General features: G+C 54.1%; 2 protein-coding genes across 3 annotated transcripts; one reads left to right on the top strand and one right to left on the bottom strand.

Annotated features, from left to right (window-relative positions):
- The first annotated feature begins 276 nt into the window (after positions 1-276).
- Positions 277-17,512, top strand: LOC136289095 (hematopoietic lineage cell-specific protein-like). 2 transcript variants are annotated; one of them, XM_066182555.1, is made up of 15 exons: positions 277-383; positions 2,551-2,634; positions 3,813-3,886; positions 4,445-4,574; positions 5,776-5,886; positions 6,645-6,699; positions 8,619-8,729; positions 9,276-9,386; positions 10,073-10,128; positions 11,282-11,351; positions 11,585-11,718; positions 12,322-12,432; positions 12,903-13,212; positions 13,944-14,015; positions 14,783-17,512. In XM_066182555.1, exons 2-15 carry the CDS (start codon positions 2,551-2,553, stop codon positions 14,917-14,919), a joined length of 1,566 nt encoding a protein of 521 aa, XP_066038652.1. In that variant the 5' UTR covers positions 277-383; the 3' UTR covers positions 14,920-17,512. The 2 variants fall into 2 exon arrangements, with proteins under 2 accessions (XP_066038652.1, XP_066038653.1); XM_066182556.1 differs by having other exon boundaries at positions 12,325-12,432.
- A 179-nt stretch (positions 17,513-17,691) lies between these two features.
- On the bottom strand, positions 17,692-18,633 carry LOC136289103 (olfactory receptor 5V1-like). Its single transcript, XM_066182569.1, has one exon. The coding sequence runs from the start codon at positions 18,628-18,630 to the stop codon at positions 17,692-17,694; it is 939 nt and encodes a 312-aa protein (XP_066038666.1). The 5' UTR covers positions 18,631-18,633.
- Between the last annotated feature and the right edge of the window lie 5,002 nt (positions 18,634-23,635).

Here is a 23,635-nt window from a genome sequence, read left to right on the forward strand (position 1 = left end):
TGAAAGTCAAAGGCATGCTCAAGACCTGGCTCCAGGATTTGCACCTCCACCAGAACTTTGTTTTTTATACCCATGTCAGAGTCTTCTTTAAAACAAAGTGTGCTGGCACCTGATGGGATGGCTCCAGTGTGCTGATGGGAGAACTCTGGGTCTGCACTGCACCAGTGTCTCGGGGCAGAGGCAGCCTTCAGGGGAACTGCAGCACTGGGGCCAGCCCTGGGACTCACGACTTGAGCAGAGCTGGGGGCTGGGATGCAGGAAGTGAAAAGAGCTGAAGTTAAAACAGGAACTCTGAGCAGACACAGGCCCAAAGCGGTCTTTGGCAGCAGGGCCCTGAGCAAAAAGCAGCGAGTTTGTCAGCAGGAACTGGTGAGCCTTTAAAGGTAAGAAAACTTGAGTGGGGTTTGGGAGTGGAAAGTGAGAAATTACTACAAAAAAAGTGTAACGTTTGGTGGGCAAAGATAACTCCTTCCTGAGCAGGCATGTTTAAGTGGGCTGTGCTCGGAATTTGCTTCTCAGGCTGTTCTGTCATCATTGTGGTTCTTGTGTTTGAGGCTCTGAAGAACCACACTTCCAAATCTACCAGCATGAATGTGCTGTGGCAGCCCTATATTTGTGCTATAGCGGATGTTTTCCCAGGGGAAAATGGGACAAAAAAAAGGGTTGAAATGCTACCCTGGCTGATATTTCTCATATAGACAGAGTCCAGAACCTCGTGATACGATTACAACCTGTGGTTTGTCATGGTTTCCACCATGCATGGCAGGTGGCTTTGGAGAATGGGTGCTCAAGAGCCATTTACAGCAGCATTTGAAACCTTGAGCCATCTTATTTGAGCTCAAATCAGCTGCCCCGATCACGAGCAGCCCTGTGCTAGGTAGTTATTACTGCTGGTTTATGCTTTACAAAAATGAGCAACGAACTTTAAAAATCTTTGGCGTGAGAAATGCAAATAAATGAGGGAGGGGAAAAGAAGAATAAAGGTGGTGTTCGATGGGGCTGTGTTGTCCACATGAGCCTTTCTGCTTCCCCTGCCTCTAATTGCAATTAGCTCTATTCCATTTGGCACCGGATTGCTGTCAGTGGGGAATGTCACAGACCAGCTGTGGTCCCAAGGCCCCTGGAGAAGGCCTAAAACCAGGTGTGCCTAAGCCCTTCAACTTCTCCCTTAGCTGACTACCTGGCCTTTGTTTAACAAAAGAATCATCGCTGCTGTGCTCATTTGGTTTCTGTTCTCTTCGCTCCCTGGTCTTACAGTGCTGGTTCCTTGGAAAGGACAGCTTGAAACTGAGCAGTGCACTGTACTAAACTGGAAGGTTATTCACTAAAGCAGCTTCTGATGTGGGGCAGTTAATTACTTAGCATCAACAGAGAATTACTTAATTACTCAGCATAAACATTTTGCTTTCACAGAGGGCAGCTGCCCCAGGTGCTCCGGGCTGTCTGAGGCTTCCATGCAGCCGTGGGAGTGAGGGGGTAGCGCAGCACATGGCAAAAGCTGCTCTTAACTGAAGATCCAGCACACAGGAGGTCTCTTCCTTCCTGTTGATTTGGCCACAGTTCGGGGTGATGGAGAACAGGGCTCAGCTCAGTCTTTCCTCCACATTCTCTTCAATCTTTCTCTCTGCCCCATGAAAAAGCTGCTTTGGGCAACACAGAGAACTTGTGGTTCCTCAACACTGCAGGCAGTAAAAGGGGTGGGATATGAAGGGATGGGGCTCTGATGAGAGTGATTGCTCTGGGGTGTAAGGGGCAGCCAACTCCTCTTCCCTCTCTCATTTCGTAAAACTCCGTTTTTTGGGGAGGGCTTTTTCATCGTGGTTTTTTTTTTCACAGTCACCTTGAAAATGAAACACAGGGGGTTTAGATTTTGCATTACTTTTAACTTCCACTTCCTGGGCCCATCACTTCCTCCAGGCCTGCAGTAGTGGTTCCACCACAGCCTCAGGCAGTTTAGCCCTACAGTGCTTTTAGCCCCATTTCCCATTTTCTCAGCGTGACAGACGTGAACACCACACAGCACCAGCTCTGTCACACCACTGCCCAGCCTTGCTCTGACCCTTCTGGGCTGCTGAGCAGGGATTCAAAGGTTGAAAACAGACAAGAGGCTTGAGGAGTCCACCTCAGTTCCAGCAGCACAGCGTCAGTGCTGGAGCACACCATAGCAGTGAGTGCAACCATGCCAGCAGGGGGGTAACACAGGGAGCAGCCTCCCACAGCACAGAAAATGAACATGTGCTGGAAAAGCAGAATCTGGTAACTGGATGCCAGCGTTCATTTACATTGCCATGAGGTGTGTGTTCCTACTGCAGAGACAGGGTGCACGAAGGCTGTGGTTTACACCTACAGCTCCCTGTGTGTTTTGCTGTAAGACGTGCTGGGGCTCGGGAGCAGCTATTTTGGAGTGCCCTGTGCTGTCATGAGGGACAGATGTGTGAGGACAGGTGGCCTGTAAGGGCTCCCTCCAGCCCAAGTTCTGCTGGGGCTGGGTATCAGCCAGCTGTGGCCATGCGTGGCCACCCTGGGTGACACCGTGTCCTTGTTGTGCAGATGTGGAAAGCAGTTGTGGGACACAACGTGTCAGTGAAAGTGGAGGCTCAGGGGGACGACTGGGACACGGACCCCGATTTTGTGGTGAGTGTCTTGTGTGGCAACAGTTATCCTGGTGGTGTGAAGAGCTCCTGGCCCTGGGCACTTGCTGCTCAGCTGGGCTGGGGCTCAGGGCTCGGCACGGCTGCAGCAGCCCTGGCAGGGCAGGATCAGCCAAGTGCCATCAGCCCCTCGCAGGTACTGCCTGGTCACCTGCCTGAGCCACCTCTGACACATCTCCAGGTTTAGTCTCCAGAACTTCCTGCATCATTGCACGCCCCATGTCTGACCACAAGTAATGGCACTTGAGGAGTGCAGAGTATGCAGAGTTTCTTAAACCTGCTCTCTGGTATCTTCCCTTGTCCTCTCCACAACATCTGTTACAACACACAGCAAACACATTTTCTCTGTCCCACGCTCTTTGTAACTGTACAGGATCCAGGATTTCCCTCATTTATCTTTTTTTCCAGATGAAAAATCCTACTCTGTTTACAGTCAACTTGTGCAGGTACAGCTCTGTGCCTCTTACACTCTTGTTTTCTATCTAGTTTGACTCTGAGTGAGCTGGTTAGAGAGTGGAAGGGGAACCCTCTGCATTCATACAGGGTCATGATTTTCATTTTCCGTTTGGTTCTCTATTACTTTCCTAATAAGCCTCTCCCGTTGGACAAGAGTCCTGTGTTTTCAAGGTTCAGTCTTGCCTAATTATTTCCAGTAAGAAATTCTCGTCTGGTGCAGAAAATCAAATTCCTTTCTCATCGTTTCAAGCTATTAGTGTCTTAGATAAAATCTACACTGTCTGGTTTTTTGCTTACTTAGTTTCTTCTATTTGTGGAAGCATTCAAACTGGGCCTGAACAGAATAAGACTTCATATTATTTTTTTTTCATTCTATTTTATGTATACATATTTTCAGCTTTATTTTATACTAGGAAAGACTTTGTCGATGCTTCACTTTATAGAATACATGTTATATGTAGACCTTCCACAAAGCCACAACACAAGGCCGTGACAGCCAGGCTGGGGGGCTGAGGTCACTGCGGTTTCTCAAATATTGTCCCTAGCAGCGAATTCCGCACGTGCCGGGTGTCACCTCGGCTCCGCGGAGCGGGTCGGAGACCCCGGCCCGGCCCGGCCCGGCCCGGCGGGGATGGGGTGTCTGGTCCGAAGGAGCGCACCGAGCCCCGTGCGGGCCGGGGCTGACGGCCGCGGTTCGTCCCGCAGAACGACATCTCCGAGCGGGAGCAGCGCTGGGGAGCCAAAACCATCGAGGGCTCGGGCCGCGCCGGGCACATCGAGTGAGTGCGGCGGGGCGGACCGGGACCGGGACCGGGGGGCGTGGGGGACCGGCCCCGCGGGGACAGAGCCAGCCCGCCGGGGTGGGGAGCCGCCCTGCGGAGGGCAGCGGGGCGCAGCCGGGCTGGCTCCTCGCTGGGTCCCGCCCCGCAGCTCCGGGGCATCGCGGGGCGAGCACCTGCCCGTGGGGCTGCCCCGGTGCAAAGGCTGCCCGCGCCTTCCCTGCCCGGGCCAGCCCCGCGCAGCCCTGCGGGGTGTCCAGTGCGGCTCCCGGGAAAAGGAAGGTGCGGGGTCCCGAAAGGTCGGCGTGTAGCCCTGAACAGAGCTGCAGGAGAGGGGCTGGATGTCCCCCTGAGCCCGTTGCTCCCTTGCCAGTCCCCGGGGTGCCCTGGCAGGCACAGTGGCTGCGTGTGTGGCTGGCGCCCAGGGGAGCCCAGCGCGGGCAGCTGGTCCTGCGTGTGTCCTGCTGAGCTTTGGCTGGTGCAGGGGCACAGGGATGCTCCAGAGAGCTGCATGGCTCTGCAGAATCCCACACTGACCTGCCCTGTCTCTGCCTCCAGCATCCATCAGCTGAGGAGCAAGGTATCAGAGGAACATGAGGTCATCAAGAAGAAGGAGCTGGAGACTGGCCCCAAGGCATCCTATGGCTATGGGGGCAAATTTGGAACAGAGCAAGACCGAATGGATAAGGTAACAGCTGTGGAAGGCTTCCTTGGGCCTCAGTGGAAAAGTGTTTTTCTCATCAAGGAAGTGGCATCCCTGTTTTCTGGCCTGACCCTGAGGGGAGACAATGGAGAGTTTGCATGGCTGCACAGATTCACACATGTTCAGCTAGCCCATAATCTGCCTCCAGGATCTGTTTGAATTTGTTTGTATAACTCGTCTCTACAACTTCCTTGCAATGCTCCTTTAGCGGTGAAGGACTTCCTGTGGCTGTTCAAGCTTACTTAACAATTAAATCTGGTGCCTCCCTACTTGTGCTTGGAGAACCAATGTATATTGTTCCATCCTCGTATTCTGCATTACAGACCTCAGATCTCCCAAAGATAAAGCCCTAGACATCAGATCTGGTCTGTGTTTTTTGAGAATCATTATCACACTTCTTCCTGCACCTTTCAGCAATTCTGAATGCTTCTTTCTCAGAAGTGAGATTATTAGATTGCAGTAGAGTTCCACAGGTGTGGTCACTGTGGGACTGAACCAGGACGGCAGGGTGAGAAAGACTGTCCTCAAAAATTCCCTGCTCTCCCTGCCAGAGCTGTTGTAGTCAGGAACTGCACACACTCCTCAGGAGAAGGGGCAGAAGCTGAACCCTTGCAGCATCCTGGTGGAACTAGACAAAGGCCAAGAAGTTGCTCAACAAAAACACCCCCACTGTGGTCCAGCAGTCTGAGCACAGGTGTTCCATTTTGGCATAGAGGGTCTGTGGTTCCTGGCCACAGCACCTCCAGCAGGGAGAGCAGGATCCTGGCCTGGCCTGGAGGTTTGCTTGCCCTCGCTATCAGACACAGAAATGGGGAATGGGTGCCAGACCTCTGCCTGGAGTTCCCGGCTGTGTGTGCCTATCTGCACCTTTCTCTTTGTCTCCCCTGTGATTATCCACGAAGCAACTCCACCAGCACTTGAGAGCAGCTGGCATTCGGCACCCTGCACTTTGCTTAATGAGCTGGCAGTGGGGATGGTTTGTGAGATGACAGCCCTCGAGGCTCCTCCCAGGCCTCAGAGCAGAGCTGCTGCTGGCGAAGGCCACGTGGAGAGCGCGGGCACCATCGCACAGTCGGCTTGGACCCGTTATCCTGTGGCTGTGAGCGTGTCCGCAGCACGTGGAAGCAGCTGTGGTGCCTCTGCCTGTGCACCGTGGACGCTCATGTCACACTGTCTCTCCTCTCAGTGCGCAGTAGGACACGAATACGTTGCCGATGTTGGGAAGCACTCCTCCCAGACAGACGCAGCCCAGGGCTTCGGCGGCAAGTTCGGAGTGCAGCGGGACCGAGCAGACAAGGTGCGTTGGACAGTGCAGCTGAAACTGGTACCTGTGGCCCGTGCTGTCCCTAGAGCACGGCTGCACACCAGGTGGTGGCTCGGTTTTCAAAGCTCGCGGCACGCAGGGTGTGCCGTGGTCACACTGAAGCACAGCTTACCTGTGTGCAGGGTGTTATAGAGGAAATTTTGCACGGAATAGTCTGACACCGTTGCTTGTCCCAATCAAGGATTTTATTAATTACAGCAAGCGTAACAATAAGGTAATGCAGCGCTGGGCGACAGGGGGACCATTATCCCGCCACTGCCGCGTCAGTCAGGGTTTTAGTTCTTCCTCTTATACAGTCCGGTTTCCGGCGTGCGTGACTTCCTTGAATAGTACTCTGCGCATGTGCGTCTCTGTTGCTGGGGTCTGCTCTTCCCCTGCCGCGTTTCAAGACTCAGAATCGCTGACTTCCTGGAAAATATTGCTTACAACCGCAAATTATGCGAGACTACCTTTATCACTTAACTTGTCACCCATATCCTGGATTTAATGAACAAACATATCAGTAACACAGGGCAGTGACACAGGGTGGGGCACCCGTGGGGGCACCTGGTGTGCATTGCTGTGGTGGGGCTGTCCCATCCAGGCAGAACACTGCTTGTCCAGGGGCCGTGGTGTTTGCCCCTGCGTGCTGCAGCACTCGGCAGGGAGCCAGTAGCAGCCGGGCCCCAGGAGAGGGAGGCTGAGACCCATCTTGGCCTTCAGGATTGACAGTTCTCCCCTTCTTGTTCCAGTCAGCAGTGGGCTTTGAATACAAGGGGGAGGTGGAGAAGCACTCGTCCCAGAAAGGCAAGTCCACGGGCACATGTGGCCCTTGACCCTTTTCCCAGCTTCTCTTCTGCTCCCAGTGTCCCATGCTGTTGGCTGTGGCAGTCTCCTGTCTCTTGATTTGGATTCCTGTTCCCAGTCCATCACCCTTGTGGCTCCGTTTGCTGCTGTCCTGTCACCATCCTCATGCTGGTCATCCTGCTTGTCTCTGTGCTTTGCTTTGGTGGCAGCCCTGTCCTGGCTGAGCAGAGGAGACACCCCCACGCTGTGATGAATGGCTTGTGCCTCCTCTCCTCTCAAAGCCCTCTGCAGAACTGCTTCGGAGGAAGCTTGACCACTGTAGCACTCGAGAAGTGATTGCTGGAAAAGCAGCCCTGTCAGAAAAAGGCACAGCAACAGATATGAAAGCAAAACCCTTCAAAGCATCCAAACTTCTGCGGAATTCTGCAGATAATTCAACAAACAGTGCAAGAATTGAAACTCGGGGTATTTTAAATATTCTGTACCCAAGAGAAGATGAGAGAGCATGGCCTGTTGCTGTTTCAGGTAAATGTGAGGAATACTGCATTACCAAGGAAATAACTGAATCAGGTTCATTTGAAAGGAAACTGTAAGAGAAGGAAAATGGTTTGAGGCATTCTTGGTTCATCTTAAAATAATGAATGACATGCAGTTGTGCTCCATTAACATATTCTTGTAGACTTAAGAATTCATCAGGCTGTGTGAAACCACAGAAATTGCTCAGGAAATGGAAATGACAGAAATAAAATGTTTGGATTGCTTTTCATAAAGATCTGTCCATACTGGAAGCTCCAGCAGCAAGGTAACAGTCATAAAATCTGTGTTGACTGAAAACAGCTCTCTTGAAGATCCATTTCATAACAGCCCCATAGGTAGATAATAGTTCAGTCACGATAAGTTTAAGAATTTTTAGGACTTACAGATGACCGAGCTTCTATGAAACAGAGATCCATTCTGGAATACAAAATGTTCTTACGCCTATTTCGCTAGATCACAGCCTCCATGGATTGGTACGGCTGAAGTTGGAGAAGCCTCAACTCAGACCCGGGAAATGCAGACCTGTGAGATCCCTGTGGCATCAGGGAACGGGGAGAGGTGTCTCTGTTTCACTCCTGAAGGGCAGGATTTAGAGCCTGAGCAGGCAGGTGTCTGAAAGGAGGAGTCTGTACAGCCAGGAGTCCGGATGGAGGCTGAAATGTCTCAGGAATCAGCCAGCAATAACCAGGTGGTCCTTCAAAGACAGCTGAACATGGTTGAAGTCATTGATGGATCACTGGTTTGGAGACGGAAAGAGGAGAGGCACAAGGCAACTGTGCTGTGCTCTCACACCATGGCCAGAGTGCCAGGGAGAAGAGTGGGAGCAGGTCTGCAGAGAATGGGGTTCAGCCTTGGTGGCAGTCCCCAGGGCCAGGTGCGTCCTTGTGGAAGCTGAGATCCCACTACAGCAAGTGTAAGCCCTTTTGCCATTCCTGTACTCCCAAGGCTCAGCGTCTTACTTAGAGCCCTTTCCCGAGGCTGGCAGACCACAGGCTGAAATCCTGGCTCTGGAGGTGGGTGAGGGACTGATGTCCGTAGGATGGGAGATGGGCTGCCAGTGCCCAAGCCCTGCTTGGCTTTGCCTTCACGGATGACAGAGCTCCCACTGTCCTTGGCACATCTGTTTCCTCCCTTTCCTCCTGGCCCGTGGTGTCTCCTGGTCCCCCGACCCCCATTTGCCTCGTGCCCCCGTTCCTGTGGGCTCTCATCCGCGGGGCTCCTTGCCATCCACTCTGCCCCCTCCAACCCTTCACTTCCTGTGGTGGTTTCCACAATGTCTGCTGCTGCCCCTTCTCCCTGGGGGCCCTTCCCAGTGCTGCTCCCCGTCCTCTCCTCACCAGCCCCGTGCTGGGGGCAGCATTTGACTCCATACACCACCCCAGATTACTCCAAGGGCTTTGGTGGCCGTTACGGAGTGGAAAGGGATAAGGTGGACAAAGCAGCTGTGGGATTTGACTACAAGAGCCAGGCGGAGAAGCATGACTCTCAGAAAGGTGAGCCACGGCAGCCAGGTGAGCTGGGGGTGCTGGAGGAGGTGAGGGAGCTGGGGGAGCCAGCTGAGGGTGGGGAGCAGACAGTGTCAGGGCTGGAGCTGAGGACTGTGCTCAGTGGGACTATGGGGCACTGTGCAGGGCGTTTGCAACCTGCTGCAAGAGTGGTGGAAGAGCTACAGGGAGCTGTTGGGAATGGGCCAGGTGAGGAAAGCCGTTGCACAGTGCGCAGCTGCTGAAAAGAGTTCAGGCTGAAGTAAGAGGAGCAGAAGAGTTCCATGGGCATAGGGATCTCTTGGAGCATGTCACCAAAGGAAGGGTGAAGGGGAAGCCCAGGCAGGTGCTAATAGCAGGTGACATATCCCAGGGAGGAGGGAGGGCTGTTGCTGCAGCACCGGTGAGGAAATTTGGCTTTGTTCCATGTCTTTCTCTAAGCCCCAGGCATGGAAAACGTGTGAGAGCAGCCTGAACTCACACTGCTGCCACTTGTCTCCTTCCCTCCCTTGTGTGTTCTCTTCCATGCCCTGATCCGGATCTCTGTGGCTGAAGACTATTCTGTGGGCTTTGGTGGGAAGTTTGGGGTCCAGAGGGATCGTCAGGACAAGAATGCCCTTGGCTGGGACCATCAGGAAGAAGTGCAACCCCACGCATCCCAAAAAGGTTGGGCAATGTTTCCAGAGGAGGTAGCAGTTTCCTTAGAGCACACAGAGACCTGTGTCTGGAGCTTGTGGTTCGTAGTAAGAGATCCAGCTGCTGAAAACAGAATGTGTCCAGCATGCTGCAGGGCAGCTGAGACACAGTGAACCCCAAAGCACAAGGGCAGAGTGGGTGGGAGCTTGGACCAGTGGGGGACATGGAATGTGAGTCCCTCAGTCGGGACTCCCAGACTGTGCCGCGCTTTCTCTGTGAGGAGCATTCCTGACCATAAGCTCACTGTGACCTCCCTGCCCCGGTTCTGTCCAGATTTGCTCTTTGCACACACGAGTCACACACTGAAGTCAGGAGCTCTCAAGAACGAGGCAGAGCAGATCCCAGAAATGCCTCGTGTACAGCATGTTTGACCTCACTGAGCAGGACCACCCTCCTCTCAGGTGGGGTGACTGGCCTCACCCTGGTGCCTTGGCTCGGGTTTGGCAGCTACAGCCCTGCACACCTGTGCCCTCAGCTGAAAGGAGGGTGGGATTAGTCCTAAAAGCTACTGTCCAGGGCACTTGGCTTTTTCTGTATGTCATCACGTGTGGAGCTAACTAGAGATAACACATGCAAACTCATATCACCGGTCACAGCATACCGAAGTCAGAGGTGCATACAAAATACTATAAAATAACTTTTTTTTTCCCGTACAGACTATGCCAAGGGGTTTGGAGGCCGTTATGGGGTCCAGAAGGATAGAGTGGATAAGGTGAGACTGCTGCAGCCTGTAATTGCTTCCTCCTAATCACTGCTTTTTGCCCAGCTGAAGGAGAAGAATTTGTGCATTTTGAGAATACTGAAGCATAAACTAACATGGTAAAAATAAGGATTATTTGAGCAAGTGACTAAGTTTCAGATTGCCTGGTCCTCAGGAATGGAGAAATGCTGAGTTCACTGCACCAGAGCAGAGCATAACAGACCCTCAGGCAGCCTGAACTCCACTTTGGTAAAGTTCTGGACACTCGGTATCAGATTAAGGCTCACACAAAATACGAATGCTGTCTCATACACAGCATGTCCAGACCTCTGCTGTGACCTGTGGACACCTGGTTCTGAGCCTGCAGGCTGCTTTGCCTGCTCAGGTGTGTTTTCTGCGGGGAGGGCAGAGCTGCTGACGGGGCTCCATGGCTACAGTCAGCCCCAGCCTATGGTGACACCTGGTGTAAAGTGCCAAGCTGAAATGTGCGTCCTACCTGCTCGTTCCTTTTTGCCTGAGGTAGTTTACTCATGACAGCAGATAAACCCTTCGGCCTTCTCTATCTCGCTTTGGTTTTCCCTCACCCTCCCCACCAATACTATTCCCAGTCCAGCCTCTCTCCATACCTCCTGAAGCCAGGGATGCCGCAGGTGTTCACACACAGGTGCTGGTTTCCACCTGTGCCCCTGCACACACAGGGCAGGTGAGGCAGCTGTGCATCCAGCAGGGAAGTGCCCTCAGGCCTCATGCCACGGGGAGTGCAGGGATGGATGCACAGTGTCCCTGGGCCTGGGGAAGAGGCAGATGGCCAGGCATCCTCCCAGGCATCCTCCCAGCTCCTTGCCACGGTACAGGGAGTGGCCCCAGCCCTGCTGTCCTGTGCCACGGCTCAGCCTCCCCCGCTGGGCTCCACAGCGCCTTTCCAGCTCTCAGTGCCACCTCTTGGGCAGGGACACCTGTGCCCTTGGCTGGGGGCAACAGGCACGTTCCCAGGACAGGGAGGTGTCAGAAGCAGGGGCTGCAACCAACAAACAGCCTCCCCTGGGCCAGGGCAGGTGTGCAGGTGAGGACAAACACTCCTGAGAACAAAGCTTGCCATCACCAGTACCCAAACCAGCACTGGCATTGCCCAACAAGCTGAAAAATTCTTTCCTTCCTCTCGCAGAGTGCTGCTGGCTTTGATGAGATGGCAGCTCCTACCTCCTCCTATGAGAAAACAAGACCCCTGGAGGCAGGTGAGACCTGAGTTCCAGCTCTGGGCTTAGGAAGCTGCGGGCCGCACCGGCCCTCTGTGGCAGCAGGCTGGCAGGTGTGTGCTGTGGTGGGATGGGATGGGGGCATAACCTGTGCTGAGAGCAGGAGGAGGTGGCTGAACTGTAAGGAAAAGGCAGACGTCTGGGTTTCTCGTGGATGCTTGGGGTGGTGGAGGGAAGACGTAGGGCTGTGTCAATCAGCTGTCCCCTCACAGGAGCTGCCGGTGGCACCAGCAGCCTGCGGTCACGCTTTGAGCACATGGCCAGGTCGGCAGAGGAGGAGAGCAGGAGGAAGGCAGAGGAGGAGCGCGTCAGGCAGCCCCAGGAGCACCGGCTGGCTCGGCAGCAGGTGAGCCAGGGCTGTCTTGCTGTGTCCTCCAAGACTCGTGACACAGACTTTTCCTCAGAGCCTTGCAGCTCCGTGTCCTCCTATCTGGCCTCTTGAGGGTAACCATCTGTCCAAACTGCTTCCCTGCAGCTGCCAAGAATGGCCACTGAGCTTCACAGCTGTCACTGGACTTTCCTTTTCAGCACACCAAACACACATATAAGGACATATCTGCACCCAACCGCGGTGCCTGTGCTCTGACCTCAGCTTCCTTTGCCTCTGCTGCCTGGCGAACGGTGTGGTAACCGCTCCCCAGCACTGCCATCGCAGCAGTCTGTGTGTGGGATGCATCCCAGCAAACTGGAGATGGCACCCAGCCCATGTGTTTACCTGCCTTCCCACCTGGTGCTGTTCCTACACTCAGAGGACACAGGGGTGATAACAGTGAAGCTGTCCCCCCCTCAAAATGCTCCTCTTCGGGGCTGCCCCACTGTTTTCACCAGCCTGTGAGTGCCCAGGCCCAGAGCAGGTTTGTAGATGGAGAGAAATGTTCTGAGTTGCTCTGCTGGGAATGTGAACAGCCATTGTTCAAAGGGACTGAAGGGTCTGACGGCTTTTCCCCAGCAGGAAATCCCTCTGAGAGAGAAGGAGCACACCGGGGCAGCCCCTCCAGCCATGCCAGCACGGCTGCCCAGGAGCACTGCTGAGGACCAGCCCGTGTCACCAGGAGAGCAGGTGCCAAGGCAAACTGGGAGAGCTGGGGAGGGGAGCAGGCAGAGGGGATTGCACCTGGGAGGGGCTGTGCTTTATGTGCAGCCCTGCAGGAGGCTGTGGAGCACAGCCATGGGGTGTGAGAGGCTTTGGAAGGATAACGGGGAGCATTGGGATGGGGATGGGACATGGCTGCACAGCACCTGACCCCGTGGGCCAAGCTTTGGGAGTGGGTCAGTGCAATGGCACGACCGTGGGCTGTAGTGGAGTATGAACAGGGTTCAGTCCTGGGGGTCTCCAGAGCAATCCCAGCTGTGGTTCAGCACGGCCCGAGTAGCTCAACTGTTCCCCTGGTGTGCAGGGGACGATGCTCCAGTTGTGCCCTGGCAGCAGGAGAGGGGCTGCCTTGTGTCAGGTGCTGGGAGTCAGGGAGGAGCTGCCTGTGGTGGATGCTTTCCAGGTGACTTTCCTGTCACTTTCCCACCACATGGCAGGAGGCCGAAAGGGAGGATGAAGAAGTACCACCCACTCTGCCACCAAGGCCAGCAGATCTGGATGCAGAGCTGTGCAAGGTCCCCAGCCAGGGCCAGCCCACCTGCAGTGTAAGTTTGGATGTTGGTGGAGACTATGAGGAGCTGCCAGAGCCCTCTGACTACTGTGACATTACCAGTGGAGGTGCTGAGTATGAGGAGCTGCCAGCCCCGCTGGGAAAGATGGATGCCACCTATGGCTTGGGAGGAGATGGAGGTGAAGACTATGAGGTGATCCTTCCTCAGGAGCCCAGACAGAGCCAGCCCCACCGGGGTGAGTACTGATGGAAGAGCCCATGTCTTGGGGAGCTTGTACCTGTCCACTAACCTCACTGGGTGTATGGGACGAACTCCAGAGGGAATTTTTATCCTGAAGTCTACTGTGGTCAGGATAGCAGCCTCCGATGATGGAGACTTGGTTGTGTCCCACTCCCCTGCCCAGCTCTAAGGTGAGATGAGCTGCATGGGTGCTGGATGGACAGCAGGAATCTGCTGGACTGGGGTCTGGGCAGGAGGCAGCCACAGGCCCAGGAGAAGCTGGATGTGGAGCAAAGCTCTTGCTGCAGTTTCCTGGCAAGCGGCTGCCCTGTGCCCTGTGGGTGCCTCCGGTTCAGCCCATTCCCCACATGGCAGGTGTTCCTGAGGCCTGCTCGGGTGGGGTCTCCTGGTGTGAGGAGTGCAGGTAGCCTTTATTCAAGCACAAGAGCAAACTGCATGGGCTGCTGTCAGTGCTTCCATTGCAGCTTTGCTGGTACTGGAGATGGCAAGTGAAGAGGTTGGAGTTATTCCCAGCCTTTTTCTTAGGAGAGGAGAATGAAAGATCAGGACCCAACTGTCTCCTTGAAGAAGGGGAGGGAGCTCACACCTTGCTTTGGGCTGTGGTGCAGCTCTCCTTGCTGACAGGGTTTGGATGTGCTTCCCCAGAGCTGGGCTGGAGGGTGGCGCTGACCAGGACTGTGCGTCTGCATCAGCCTCTGTCTCATCTGTCTGTCCTGTGTTCTGCAGGGAACACGGACAGTGCTTACGAGGGGCAGAGCCTCGGGATCTGTGCAGTGGCCCTCTACGATTACCAAGGAGGTGGGTCTGCCCTCAGGGCTTAGGGGAAGGCGCTGTGCCCCGGCAGGGCAGTGCAGTGGGGACATGGGGCTTCACCGCATCAGCAGTGGGGAAAATACTGTGACCTGGTGGTTTAAATTTCTTCCACCTGGAAAGCAGAATGAGACCTGGCTTGGGAACTGTCATGGTGTAGGAATAGTATTCTCCAGTTTAGTACTCCCAGTAAAAAAACATGCATCACTTCTCCTCTCCAACTGGAGGCACAAAAAGGCAAAGTTCACAGGCTGAGATAAGAATAATTTACTGGAAACAGCAATAAGAAAGCAAACAGTAACAACAACATTAATAAGAAAAGGTATAAAAAAATTAATTATTCGCACAGAAAAACACCCACCAATAGACAGCATTGGACGTCTCCCTCCACTACATTTTCTCAGCCAGAAGAAACCCCATCTTCCTTGGAATCGAGAGTCCCTTTCCCCCACCCCTGGCAATGACATGGGGTGGTACAGAATAACCTCTGTATCCTGGTCATGGCCCCTCCCAGCTACTGCAAAAAATTAGTCTTGTCCTGGCTCAAAGCAGGATAGGAACAAAGAAGCTTTGTGTTTCATCTGTGGGGTTTTGCTCTTTCTCTGCTTTGTCTATGCTGTTGGATGGGGGTTGGGTGAGGTAAACTCTTGGAGGTTCTGTCTTCTGCCTGGGGGAAGGTGAGGGGAAGGATGTGACCCAGCTCTCTCTGGGGTTCTCTTCGCATTGTGACTGTCTTTTCTTGACAATTTTTGCAGATGGAGATGATGAGATTTCTTTTGATCCTGAGGACACAATCACGCACATTGAGATGGTGGATGAAGGCTGGTGGCGGGGACAGTGCCATGGCAGATTTGGCCTCTTCCCAGCAAATTATGTGAAGCTTCTGCAATGAAATGTGCACAGTGCAAGCTACTTCCTTCCAAACTTTTGCCTCTGTTGTGGTTTGACACTGGCCAAACGCCAGGCACCCACAAAAGTCACTCACTCACCCTCCCCTGCCACAGCTGGGCAGAGGAGAGAAAATTTTAATGAAGGGTTCATGACTTGACATAAGGGTTGGCAGGAAAGACTTCACACTTTTGTGGGTGGCTGGCGTTTGGCCAGTGTCAAATCTCAAATCACAGCAGCCTGTCTCTGCTTCTGCCTTTCCCATGTTATCAGCTTCATTTGGCTCAGCTTGGTGTATCCAATCCAGAGAAATATCAAGGAGCAAACTGGCAGTGCCAGAGAGAATGTTTTGTCCTATGCCCATGAGGATTTTGATTCCCATCCACTTCCAGGTGGGAAAGGTGGGATGGTTTAAGGGCATATGAGTGCAATACAAAGTCTCTTCTATCTAGGCTGCCCCACCTGTCAGCCAGCAAGCCTGCAGGAGTGTGTCCTGTTCCCAGTGGGCCAATTCCTGGAGCAGAGACGCCAAATCTAGTCCAGGCAAGGCAGAAGGGATGTGAGCTGTGGGACCTTTGTCAGTTGCTGTGGCCCTGGATCGCATCCTAGTCAGGGGTCAGGGAAAAGAGCACTGGGAAAGCCAAATTTGTGTTTATTCCAAGGAAGGCTTTCCATTTTTAGGATGAGCCATGTTTGCAGCATGGACCAGAGAAACATGAACATGGTCTGTGTGTCCCTTTTGGGTGCAGTTGTGTCTGTCCCGGGGGCTGTGCCCTCCCTCACAGCTTCTGCTCTGGCCTGGCTCAGACTGTGTCCCGGTGATTCTGTGACAGCTCATGTCCCCTGTGTCTGCTGGAGGCTCCTGAAAAGGCCCCCTGACTCTTCATCACAGATGTGGGGAAAAGGCTGGGCAGGTGGGAAGCAGGGCAAGAAGAAAACATTTTATTGCTAATGTTTAAAACCGTTTTCAGAAATGCAAAGCAAAGCCCTCCCTCAAGCCGGTGCCTCTTAGGTGGATGCTCAGCTCGAAATTGTTCATCTGTGGGATGCAGGTACCATCACAGCAGCAATAAACCAGGGACAGCTGAGTAGAACAGCACCTGAGGAGCTGTGGGAGCAGAGCCCAGTCACTGCCACTGCCAGGAGTGTGTGCAGGGGGTCCCACCGTGACATTAAAGCTTTAGAGCTCAGTGTGGTTGGCAGGTGAGGTCTGGACCACCCAGCAGTTGACCAAGCCTGTACTCCCTGGGCAGGAGTGTGGCATTCCTGCTCAGTGTTTGATCCTGGGAAAACCCAAAGGCTGTGTCTGTCTGTCGCAGGAAAGATGCACTTGGATTCAGGTTAAAAATTATCAATTTTAATGAAAGTCTTCCAGAGGTTTCTTGTCTGGGTTTCTGGTTGGCTGGCTTTGGGGTTTCTGTTTGGAGTTCTTTGGGATTTTTGTTTCTCTGAGGTAACTTCCCCAGTCTTTTTCCTTGAGCAGTTTCTGCTGCATTTCCTGCTGTCCCTTTCCAGGGGCTCTTCAGAAAGGGGTTCATTGGTCACACTCTGATGTGGCAGTGGCACTGGACTGAGGGTGTTTCAAGGACTTTTTAGAATCCAGAGGGGCAAATAGCAAGGAGGGCTGAGGGGCTCACAGCCTGTTTGGATAGGATCAACAGCCCAACCCAGCAGGTGATTACAGAAACATTTCTTTCCCTGAAGAGTAAGATCAGCATGTGTTGTGCACTAAGAAATGGCAAACTGCTCCCAGCAAGGCTGCGTGCCTCCTAGCCCCAGTTCTGACTCTCCAGTGGGTTTCTTTGGAAGCAGATTAGTGTTGGGTATTTTTTGGTAACTGAGCTACAGATGAGCATGTTTGGGTCCAGCTGACGAAGGTTGTGTGACTGCAGGTGTGACCTGCCTGTGTCATCTGCCTTGCCCCAGTGAGCCCCTGCTCCTGGTTCTGCCACAGTGCTGGGCACTGCTCCGCCTCATGTGCACACCTGCAGGTTTGGCCACTGCCCCCACACCCAGAGAATCATTTGAGCTTGGACCCCAGCTGGAAGAGGAGGCTGAGGCAGCCCCACTCCCCCAGCCAGTCCTCAGCCACCATCACCCAGAGCCACACCACTCACAACAGCTGCACAGGGAAGTTTTTCTGGCCATGAAGCAAAGCATTTCTGGTGAGTTCAGTGCCACCAGCTCTCGGTGCTGAGACCTCCGCGTCTGACTGCATCACTGAGGCTGTGGGTGGCCCGTGCAAGCTGTTGTGCTCGTGTACAAAGTGCTGCAGAGCCTCCCTGGCAGCCTGGGGAAACTCAGCAGATATCAGATTTAAAGCCAAGGCATGTGGGAACGGTGGATGATGGGACAGCCCCTCTTGTCCAGGCCAGGTTTTGCAGTCTAAGGTGCTGCCCTTGTTCTGCAGAGGACCTGACTCGACACCTTGGTCAGCCTGAGACAGAGCTCGTGGCCGCACTCAGGGCCAGCACACATCTGGCACCACATGAATTTGCCTTTTGCAGGGCTCCCTGGCAGTAGCACAGCTGCAGCAGGTCCTGTGCCAAGCTCAGCATATGGCAGCTGGAAAATAAAGACAGAACCCTGGACCTGTAGCCTTGTTCCTGACTTTATTTTCCCCTTTTGCTATCAGTGATGTGCTGAGGGTGAGACAAGTGAGGCCAGTGTGCCGTGTGCTTGGAGCCCCGGGCTTGCTCTGCTGTCACAAATGTCCCATGGAGGGACACTGCAGTGCCCGCGCTGCGCTGGCAGCCCGTGGCAGCCCTGGCACTGCTCAGGCATGGTTGCCTGGGGAGCCTGATGTGCAGCCCACCCGCGCAACCCTCCGCAGGGCCCCCCAAACCTCCTGGTTGCGAAGGCTGTAGATGAGGGGGTTGAGCATGGGGGTGACGACGCAGTACAACACGGAGACCAGGATGTCGGCTGCCGGCGAGTAGCCCGAGCTGGGCCGGTTGTAGTTCAGGTTGGCTGTCACGAAGTACAGCGTGACCACGAGCAGGTGTGCAGAGCAGGTGGAGAAGGCCTTGCGCCGGCTGGTGGCCAGCGGCATCCCGAGGACGGTGGCCAGGATGCGAAGGTAGGAGATGACGACAAGCAGGAAGGGGCTGAGTCCCACAAAGATGCTAGAGACGTGGAGGGCCAGCTCGTTGGGGCGGGTGTCGCTGCAGGTGACCGCCAGCAGCGGAGGCACGTCGCAGAAGATGTGCTGGAGCCGGGCGGCCCCGCAGAAGGAGAGCCGGGCCGCCAGGAGGGTGTGCACAGCTGAGTCCAGCAGCCCCCAGAGCCAGCAGCCGGCAGCAGCCAGGGCGCAGGTGCTGGGGCTCAGGGTCTGGGCGTAGCGCAGGGGCTGGCACACGGCAGCGTAGCGGTCGTAGGCCATGAGGGCCAGCAGGGCACACTCGGACCCCGCACACCACATCAGGAAGAACATCTGAGCCAGGCACCCGCCGTAGGAGATGGTGGCCTGTGGGCGCAGGGCGTTTGCCAGGATCTTGGGCACCGTCACCGAGGAGTAACAAAGGTCTAGGCAGGACAGGTGGCTAAGGAAGAAGTACATGGGGCTGTGGAGGTGGGGATCCAGGGACACGAGGCAGAATATTGCGGAGTTCCCCAGCAGCGTGGCCAGGTAAACGGCCAGGAAAAGAGCAAAGAGGAAGGGCTGGCCGTGGGAAAAGCCCAGGAGCCCAAACTCTGTCACCTGTGTCTGGTTCATACCTGCCACGGGGCAAACGGGGTCAGGCTTTGGGCAGAAGTAAGCACTGAGGATGAGGGGAGGGCTTTGAGCCAGGGGACCAGAGCGCAGCCCCACATGAGGCAAGGGGGTCACTAGTGGTGTGGCTCCGATCCCATCCGCGTCGTGGTTGAAAGTTTCCCAAGTTCAGATTTCACAGACACTGGGGTTGTGGAGTCCAAAGATCTGCCATCCAGTGCTGGGTACCTGAGTGCACAAGAAGCACACGGAAAAACCCAGGAGCAGGGGGCATCCACCCACGCCTCCTGGAGTTCTTTGCCTGCCCAGCCCCTAGCCCTGATGACTATTCCAGGTGTGTGTCTCTCCCCCTCCTGGATGTATTTATGGTGAGTAAATATTTCCCTGGCCCTGGACAGGTCACAGCATTCCCTAGATGCCACAGCCCCTAAGCTTGCTCTTCCCCAGCCCTGGGCTGGGGATATGGCATCACCCTGCACCAGTTAAAAAAAATATTTTTTTCTTTATCCTGTTTCCTGCTCTGTAATAACCATCTCTCACAAAGCAGAGATTCCAGTTACAAAAGTACAGGTTCCAACAAAGAGCAGCTCATCACGCAGGGTTTGTTGAGCCACAGGAAATTTTAAACCATCAGGGATCTCCTGGCCTGGAACTCCCAACCTTTTTTCCATCATCCTATTTCAATTTTCACCCTGACACAAGGGGTTTGCTCCATGTCACATGGAGCTGTGATCACCATGTCCAAGAGATGGAGGAGGCACGAGGAAGCATTTACAGTTCAGAACTTCAGCCAAGGGCTGATGGAGGTGGAGTGTGCTGGGCATTTACTGCCGGGGCTGCTGCTGCCCACCCTGCCCATGCCATGGACTCCATGGGTGGGGCCAAGGTGCTTCAGTGGGCAAATACAGTGGGCAAAGACCCAAAAAAGAAGAAAGAAAGAAAAAAATAAAGCATCCCCTTCCTCTTTATAAAAGTACTTTTAGCAACAGAAGTCAATTGTCATGTCTACTCAGGAGATTAAACAATCTGATTTAATTTCAGGTTGGTTCCCTTGCTTTAGACCCATTGATCTGGTTTTGATTTCCCTGCCCAAAGCCTGTATCTGTGCATCAGTCATGCATTTATAACATTAAGTGCTGGAGAATTCACTGTTGTCTGGTGGGAGTTTTCTTATAGCTGCTTACCACAGGAAACTGTCAAAACACTGTTAAAATTGTGCCCTTTTTCCTGTTGGAATGGCTCCAAGTGTCTGTTCTGCTTCATTCATAACTTTCAGGTCCTCCAGCTGAAGACTATCCTTTTTCTGAGGGTATTTTCTCCCTGTGCACTGGGAGCAATACCAGGGTTTGCTTAGTAGAAGCAGAATTAAGTTCTGATTAATTTCTCTTTCACTTGCTAGTTTTTCAACATTAAAAAACAAACAAACAAACAAACCAAAAAAAAACAACAACAACAAAAAAAAACAACTCTGAGAGGAAAATGTTCAGTCAGAAGATGAGATTTTCCTTGCCTGGCACAGTGACATTCTAACTTGTCACTCCATCCAGGATGTGCCAGGTTGGGAAACCTCTGCGTGGGCAAGTTCTCAAGTAGTTGCACAGATCAACATATTCTTTAACTACTTATTCTGCACATTTTGGGGTTTCTTAAATTACTAATTCTGCACATATTGGACAGGGACACAAGGACTGTGTCGCCCAGTGGTCTGGAAATCTCAGACCGTTGCTCTTCCAGCTCCAGCCTGAGCCAAGAACATTCCGATGAAGGAATAGCCCAGCCTGCCTGTCCCAGTGCTGCTGGGAGAGGGTCCTGGGGTGAGCTGGGGGAGCCCGTGGTGCGACTCTCCGGGAATTTCCTCCTGCCTCCCTGCTGCTGTGCCACACAGCATGCACGTGGATCCGTGCTCACTGGAAATCCAGGCTGTGTGAGCTGTCACAGCGCTCTGCAGCTGGTTTGTGAGGGCATGGGTACCCGCTTGTGTGGGGTGAGGGGGGAAGGCTCTGCCCAGGACCTGCCTGGATGCTACTCCTACTGTTCATCAGGCAGGAGGCTGCTGACAGGTGGACCTGGCACTGCCAAACGTGGGGACTGCCTGTTGCACGGGAGGGATAAGGGACTTCAGGGTCCAGAGTGATAAAAATAATAATAAATTCAATAGTAGGAGGTTGGGCGTATAAGGGTTAGTCACCTGTTCATGCTCCAAGCGGGGGCTCAACACCTGGGAAAAGAGCAGGTGAGCAAGAAGGATGTGAGCCCATCACAGCGGGAAAAGACCCTGGAGCCCTGCAGGGACCATGGGGGCACAGCAGTGACCCTGTGTGTCACAGAATGCAGGGAACGGTAACGTCACTGCAGGAGGGACAACAACGGCTGGAGGGCTCAGCTGGTGCCCTCCCCACGCTGACAAATTCCGGTTGGATTGGACATGGAACTCCAGGGCTGTGGACCAGCCACAGGAATGTGCAGAGGAATGACGCTGACTTTCACCCTGGTCTGGAGAGATGCGGCAGTCAGCAAGCACACCCACACTTCAGAGATGCCAGATTTATTCCATTTGTCTTCAGACATCCTGTGCGCCAAGGAATAGGAAGATAGGGGAGGAGAATCTCCCTGTCCCCCTTGGACAGCACAGCAATGAGCCTGGAAAGAGCTTCCACCTTGCTCGACCCTTTTCCTCCCTCTCTCACTTGCACTGAAAGTGATTTCTCCTGGTACATACAGACTGAGCAGGTGTTACCCTGTGCAGGTAACGGAGCAGGTACACACACCTCTGCCCAGGCAGACAAGGCCAGAAAGGCTGGGTGGGGAGCAGAGAGGGAGCACAGATGCCACCAGTGCCAGTCAGGTTCCTGTCCTTCCCTCGGGAGGTGGCAGGGACCCTTGTGACATATGAGCCAGCCAGAGACCCAACTCTGCTCGTGCAGGAACACCTATGTGCTCTGTACCCACCCAGGGAAGCTGCTCCTGCAGGAGGATGTGGTTCTCCTCACCAAGCCACTGCATCTGTACTCACTCAGGTGAGCAGAGCAGGTAGCCTGGAGCATTCAGCCCTGGGAGGGCACAGCCAAAGGCCAGTGTGAGGGGATGGCTGAACTGAGGGAGCAGACAACAACACGGGATTCATTTCTCTTGGAAAGGGCTGGGTGCCTCTATTGGAGGCAGGAGCAGCAGCCACAGCCTGCCCAGACCCCCCAGGAGCCCTGGGGGCCAGCAGCAGGTTTCCCCCCCAGCAGCGCACGACAGGACGTGGTGAAGCTCTGCCCCCTCACCCCTCCTCACCTCCACAGCCACGAGCACAGACTGGATGGCACCTAGTCCTTAGTAAGCTGTCCCCAGCTGCTGTCTGGCTTGTCTTACCTGCATGACGAGAAGCCCGTGTGTCCTCGATGCTGCAAGCGCAGCAGAAGCTTTTAATCCTGCAGGGGCCCTGGGGAGAGGCTTTCAGAGGTGGCTCCTGTTCAGTGACAGGAGCGAGGAGCAGCACCCAGCAGCCTGCACCAGTGGGATCTGAGCGCATGGGACCAAGCCCTTCTGACACAGGACCCACGTTGACCTCCTGCCTTGCCCTGGGCTGTGCCAGATGCAGACCGGTGCTGGACTCCGCTCCAGCCTTGCAGCTCTTAGGCACCTTGGCTGCAGCACCTGGGCATGGGAGGAGACTGCTGGAGGGGCTGGGAGCTGCGGCTCCTGGGCCCCAAGTCCCTCCTACAGCCCCATTTTCCTATTGCAGGGCTGTGAGGCGCCTGCACCTGCCACTGTCAGCAGGGAGGAGCAGTGAGGGGGGCTGGCCTTTGGCCAAACTGGCTGCACCACAGCCGTAGGGGCACTGGCTGCATGGCACCTACACTCCTGTGCTCTCATCACCTATGCTGACCATGCCCACTCAGCCCAATGCACAGCTCTCTGGAGGAGAGGATGTGGTCCAGAGGCCTGGGAGAGGACTTGTGCAGGTGGGACTGAGCCCTGGCAGTGGCACTGACTGGACACAGAAGGCACCGAGCAGTGCGCAGCGTGTTTAAAGGGCTCAGCAGTGGAATGGCTCTGGCTCAAGCTGGGTCAACATGGCCTGCTCAGAGCCTGGAGCTATTCCTGATAGAAGGAGTAAGTTTAGCTGGAGTTCACCATGTAGTGCCATGGAAATTTAAAGAGAGAACCCCAGGAAACAAGGACTGCCACGGGGAGGGAATTTGGAGGTCGAGACAGCACCGTGATGTTTCTGCAGCAGGGAAGCAGTATTGCTTCTTCACTGTGGTGTCCTTGCAGCTTCAGTTCTTGATGACAGGAAAGCGGGAGATGGTCCCAGCATAAACTCTGGATCTGGAATGTCAAGAGATGAGAGGCTGAACAGTTACACCTTCTGGGAAGTAGGGGAAGTGTAGGCTACAACCCTAGATGGGGATGAGCACCCTGTGTGAAATCCAGCACAGATACCGGGGAGTGGCAGCTTCCTTGAGGGGAAATGCGGGTCAGAGAGCGTCTGGGGCTGAAAAAGAAAACCAGCGAGTTGCAAAAAAAGAGCAGCTGTGACTGTGGCCCTGTGTGTGTGTGTGTAGCTGTAAATCTGTGTCCTGTGTGTGCGTGGAACAGTGACTCTGGGCTCTGCCTTTTTTGAGCAGCTCTCAGGCAGGGCAGCTGAGCTGGCGGGGCAGAGGGGCCGTGATAATGGGAATCTTTCACTCTTTTGCTTTGAGTTTACAAAATTACACCTTTTTCTTGTGGCAATGATGAGCATTTCCTTGTTTCACACAGAAAACTGATGCCATGACATTCCAATAAAACCTGGCCGCTCTCCCAAAGTTTTAGGGAAGGCACATTCTGGCAGCACTTGGAGAAACCACCTCCCACTTTGATATCTGAAAAGGGACTTTTCTGAGATTCCCCAATACTTGGCACAAATATTAAAATATACTGAAATCTCCCTGGATGTCAGAAACTTCACTTCTGGTAGCCCAGGTCTTCAGAACAGCCTTTAGGATAAGAAATATCACAGTTTGTGTCCCCCTCTGGT

The sequence above is a fragment of the Chamaea fasciata genome, unplaced genomic scaffold, assembly GCF_029207755.1.
Source record: "Chamaea fasciata isolate MVZ Bird 193981 ecotype frontalis unplaced genomic scaffold, bChaFas1.0.hap1 SCAF_5, whole genome shotgun sequence".
Classification (NCBI taxonomy): Eukaryota; Metazoa; Chordata; class Aves; order Passeriformes; family Sylviidae; genus Chamaea; species Chamaea fasciata.